The sequence below is a fragment of the Quercus suber genome, unplaced genomic scaffold (assembly GCF_002906115.3).
Source record: "Quercus suber isolate HL8 unplaced genomic scaffold, Cork oak 2.0 scaffold_95, whole genome shotgun sequence".
Taxonomy (NCBI): Eukaryota; Viridiplantae; Streptophyta; class Magnoliopsida; order Fagales; family Fagaceae; genus Quercus; species Quercus suber.
Window position 1 is genome coordinate 22,640 of NW_027069560.1, and position 5,452 is coordinate 28,091.

Here is a 5,452-nt window from a genome sequence, read left to right on the forward strand (position 1 = left end):
AAAATTATAAATGGAAATTTTTTTTTTTTTTTTTTTTTTTTTTTTTGATGGTAGATTCGGCAGTGGTTGTGTGGGTTATGGATTCGACGTTTTGGTTCGGTGTTTAGTGGCGTCGTGTAGATTGTGGGTCAAGGTTTTAGGTCATTGATTGATTAGTTGGGTTGGGGTTTCAGACCACTCTCTATTTTTTTTTTTTTTTTTAATTTGTGAAAGGATTCCAGTGGTGGTGGCTATGAGTTGGTGGCGTTAGTGGCTATGGGTCTGTGCCGATGGTGGTTGTGGGTTTGTGGCGTTAGGGGATATGGGTTTGTGTCGATGGTGGCTGTGGATTTATTGTGGGTATGAGTTTGGTAATGGGTTTGTGCCGATGGTGGTTGTCATTGTTGTTGTTGTTGCAGCAATGGTTGTTGTTGGTGGCCGTTGTTGTGGTAGTGGTGGTTGTGCTGCTGTTGTTGTTGTTGAGGAGTTAATATATTATTTTAATGTGTTGTAAGTGTGCGTTTGGATGTGGATTAAAATTATAAATAATTTCACTATTCAGCTTATTTTTGCTATTATTCATGAGCTCCACTGCATTTTTTGGTACTATTCATGGGCCCTACTATACTATTTCAACTAACTTTTACCTTTGTCTACAGTACTTTTAGTAATAAGTTTTCAGTTTCAGCAAAATAAGCTGTAGGGACTCAATTTGGATTAACCCTGGGTGACGGGTTTTTAGCCCAATAAGCCCAAACAATAAATTTATAGAGAGTGGGTTGACAGGCTTAGGTGCTGGCCGTCGATCACCATGCACAAACTTTTTCTTATAAAAAATACTAAGTGTTTCCTTACAAATGGGGGAATGCTCCTCGGAGGAGGCCTCAATGTTCTCTCTTTCTGTCCCCCCCCCCCTTTTGGCTTTACTAGCTTTTCTTTTATAGTTTTCATCTTCCTATCTCCTGCTTCCATCTGTTGATCGTCTATTCGCTTTTCTTCTGGTTGTACATCCCATCAGAGGCCTTATCGGCACTCAAGTGGCTCACTCTAACCAACGTTATCCTGTCAAGGGGTTACCTCCCCATTAATGCGGCCAGGGGGGTTAGTTGAGTGCATTAAATGTGAGAGTGACAGCTTACTTTGGGGTTAGCCTCTCCCTAAAATCACCTTTGTCAGGCCGAGGACAAGGTATCCTCGGCGTGGATTTAGGAAAATAGGCTCTCCTCCCCTTTCCCTCAAAAATAGCTTGCGCTCCTCGGCATGGGCCTTGGGCCTGCTATATGATGGGGCCGAGGCTATCAGGCCCATGGGCCCCACAATAGCCCCTCAAAATTCTGCTGCACGTTCCCTCGAACGGGGAGGAGGGTTTTGATACATGCGGATCCACTGGACATCTTCCTGAAGATAAAGTTCGGCATAGAATGTGCTTTCATTATTTGCTGCACAACAGAAAATATCCGAAGAAGATGGCGCTCAGTTGCTGTGCAGTAGAGCCATTCCTCCTCTTAGCAGGGCCAGCTCTGGATGGTTCTGTTTCCTTTACTTGTGATTTCAAAAAATTTCGAAACTGAAACCAACAAACAAACGAATAACCAGCTGCTGGAGGCCATGATCTTTCTCCTAGAGAAACCTGAACAGAAGCATGGCCAGTCTTGCTCATATCCATCTCCACAAACGGAGCCAGAGAAACATTTTCTGAAGCCATATCTTCCATGAGAATCAATTTCTCCATCATTTCAACAAGTACATGACCGGAATTCTTCAGCCTCATTTGCAGAACATATCTAATAAGCATTCGGAGTTCTGACGCTGATATCTATTACCAAAAGTACAAATCTTGTTATTTGAACATAAGGACACATAATGCAAACAAGGATGAACAGATAAATTTATTTCATGACATGACCATAATTCTTACCTATATGCCCCAAGAACTTCCACAATCTTCAAAGCATAAGAGAGCAATGGAGATGATCCCAAAAGAAAGGGATGAATTGTCTCTAGTAAAAGTTCAACACAACCTAAATATACAAAGCAAATAATAAGAAACTAGTTACCATTCAAGCAAAGCAAAACAAATACACTGAATGATCTATTTCGCACCTATTGAGGTAAGGGTTTCCTGATTGAAGGAGCCAGCACGAGCAAGCTTATCAATAAGACTTAGCACTTCTAGCTGCACCTTGGGAGTAAAGCGCAACAATGAACGGATAAGAACTCTAACAGCACCAGCATTATAGACCCGTTCCTTATCAGGATGAAATGAACCTGATGGAGTCATTAAAAGAAAACTTGATGACTCATTTTCAAGCACATCAGATGACATGGCATTCTCTGATGCCAAGAATGGTGGAAGCACAATTTCAAGAGCAAGTTCCAGCAACAACTGTATGACTTGCTTTTCACACTCCACACAAAGTAAGCCTGACTCAGATAGAAGATCAAAGAAAGTTTGGGATGATATAATTGTATGCAATTTGGTTCTATTAACAGCATTATCACAAACTCCAGCTGTCACTACCCTCAACAAGTATGTAAACACCTTGATGTAAACCTCTAAAGAAGATTGATCAATGTGCTCTCCATCACTTTGGAAACTATGGAGTGTGGTGAGCAGAAGAGAAAACCCAGTGGCTTCCCCAAAGACCCGCTGAGCAGAATTATTTACTCCCAGAATGCGCCACAGGATTCCCATAGTGTCACATTTTGCATCATTATGAAGCCTGTATTGAGATCCCGAAACACTGGTAACCATTCCACTTTTTAGAATTTCAACAATTGCACCTAATTCTTCAGGATGAGCCTGGTCAAAATGAGAACTTAGTAACATCTTGATGATATTGAGTACAAAAAATATAGCACAATCATGTGACTTATAATTTACTCTGAAGAACATAAATGGTTGCTATGACATTCATTATAATATTTTTGCGCTCATCTTGAGCCCACCAGTTTTCATTGAGGGGGGAAAAAACTTATGGATCAGAAAATAATTTTTCAGGTAAATTAAGTATAATTCTAACAAGTAAATCGTCCAAATTTGAAGCTGACAAACAGTGTAAATCTAGGATTTCACAAACCTGTGTTGCATCTTCAATGATCAAACACGACAATATCCTTAGAACTCCTGGGCGATGTATATCAGACACAAGAAAAGGTAGAACAGTTGTTACACCATTAGCTGAACGGAATGACACTTGATTGTTTTCAGCTTTCTTTAATAAAGATACCATACAATCCCATGCAACAGAAACTGTACCATCAACTTCAAAAATAGGACACTTCCCTGAACCAGATTCCATTAGCTTCGGTGAAGTAATAATTACATCCTTACTGTCCAAATGTTTCTTGAAGCTGCTTGAGCCAGATTTTCTATCAGACTGATTAAAATTACCAATATGTTGGTCTGGACCCAAAAAATGCTTGTGCTGCTTCAGATCATCTAACAGAACTTCCAGCACACCAACTTCTCGCAGGACTTTTTTGTACTGCTGGTCAAAGGATAAAAGCTTTACAAAAAAAGCAAGTATTGTCTGCTTTAATTCTGAAGTAATTGGTTGCTGCAATAAGCAGCAAAGTGAAAGCAATTCTTGCTCAGGAACGCAATTCACAACAGTCACAGCATATTCAAGAATTTTCAAGATTATCTCTTGAAAAGATGGAGGAAAATCAGCCATATTTAGGATAAAAAGTGGAACAGTACGTAACTGCTGACACAGCTTGTAGTTCTCAAGATGACTTGAGAATATTTTAAACATTCTATTTAACACTTCTGCCTGCAACTCCCTGCTGTTTGCTTTGAGGAAAATGTCTTGCAGCATCTGGACTGCTTCGAGGTCTTTAACTTTATTATTGTCCTTGTCCCAAACTTCATCAGCAATGCGGTCAGAAGATGATGATGTATGGCTTCTGCTATGGCCACCAGTCTTGGTATGAGAAGACTTAGAACCTTTGCCACCAGAAGATCCTTTATATTCCTTTAGACCAGTCTGAGCTAAATTAACAAGAACATCAAGCAACCTAGAGAGTGTAAGCGAAAGATGCTGGGTCGAGGGGTCCTCTTTTCCTGTGGAATCCAGTCTTTCTACTTCAACCAGTGCAAGGGAACCATCTGAAGCAAAATTTCGGTCAGAAGATTGGGAATAAATAGACAGGAAGCCCTGACTTTCTGGAATTCTGGAAAGAGTTAAGGCAAACTGCACAAGGAATTGATAACCATGTGCATTATGTATATCCTCCCTGAGCCTGACACCTCCGGCCTCTACAAATCAAAATTGCATTTAATAAGCCCCAATACAGAACACTAAACAAATTTATATCTGTAAAAATAATATAACCAGATCAACCAATAAAGTTCAGATTGTAAGATTAAAATATTTTAATGCATCATCAAAACCCTTATCAATTGCTTTTCTACAAGCCACAAAGGAAACACAATGTGTGAATTACCAGGTTTATATGACAATTCCACACATTCAAGTAACAACTCCACAATGCCTATAGTATAGGCAGAATCGCCACTGTCAGGACTGAAATCTTTAACCGCCATTAAAAGAACTTTTATCTGCACATGAAAATGGCATATAAGCTAGTGAAATATTTCATAGGATGAAGAACCCAAACAGACTATTATAAACATAAATCAATAAAGAAAGAAAAAGTTCTGGTTGGAAGAAGCTATGACCCAAAGTTATTTCCCATGTGCATGCCTTGACATCAGAGGCATAAGCCAAAGAGCCGTTTTTATAAACTATATTTGATCCTTTCACCTTTTTTTTGGGCTAACATGGATGTCCAAGGCTCTTAGAGTAACTGCCTCATCCCCCAGGTGAACATAGCTTTCACTAATTGAAGCATATAAATAACAGCAGTAAACAACGTAATTCAAAGCATGGATTGTTATAGTTAGGCCAACATGAAAAAGTACGTAGCACGCACTTCGTCCCAGGATGAGAACTAAAAATGTGACAAGTAAACACAACCATATTTCTTCAATTAATACAAAACAATTGATAGAGACATTAAACTTAAAAAAAGAGGAAATAAAAATTTCAGAGAAAGCCAAAAATAACAAGCAATCCAAAATTGTGGATCACTAGCATGTGTATTGCTAACATTGAAGTACACAATGGTATTATTGGTTGCTTAATTGAATTTAGCAACAAAAAAAAACATAAATAACATATTTTGGAAATACATAGTAGAATAATCATCGAACATTGTACTTATTTTCAAGAATTTCCTATCAATATAATGGAAGTAAAGTTGAAATTTTAAAATTGTTGCCCCCCACACCACCCAAATAAAAAAAGAGCTTTAAAACAATCAGCTTAATGCAAATTCCTGAACAAAAGGTCAAAACTTATAGAACCAAAAAAAAAAAATAATGTGTGCATGCGTGCACACATGTATAACCAGTGACTTTGCATCATCCAAAATATGAGAGGGGGGGGGGGGGGGGGGGGGGGGGGGG

General features: G+C 39.0%; 1 protein-coding gene across 1 annotated transcript in view; it reads right to left on the reverse strand.

Annotated features, from left to right (window-relative positions):
- Positions 1–1,411: 1,411 nt before the first annotated feature.
- Positions 1,412–5,452, reverse strand: part of LOC112034235 (protein SPIRRIG) — a 24,015-nt gene continuing 19,974 nt past the window's right edge. The window contains exons 9-13 of the mRNA XM_065774589.1: positions 4,429–4,543; positions 3,060–4,240; positions 2,083–2,782; positions 1,898–2,000; positions 1,412–1,763 (exon numbers count right to left, since the gene is read on the reverse strand). Coding sequence (XP_065630661.1) covers positions 1,412–1,763; positions 1,898–2,000; positions 2,083–2,782; positions 3,060–4,240; positions 4,429–4,543 — 2,451 coding nt within the window. The remainder of the gene's footprint in view (positions 1,764–1,897; positions 2,001–2,082; positions 2,783–3,059; positions 4,241–4,428; positions 4,544–5,452) is intronic.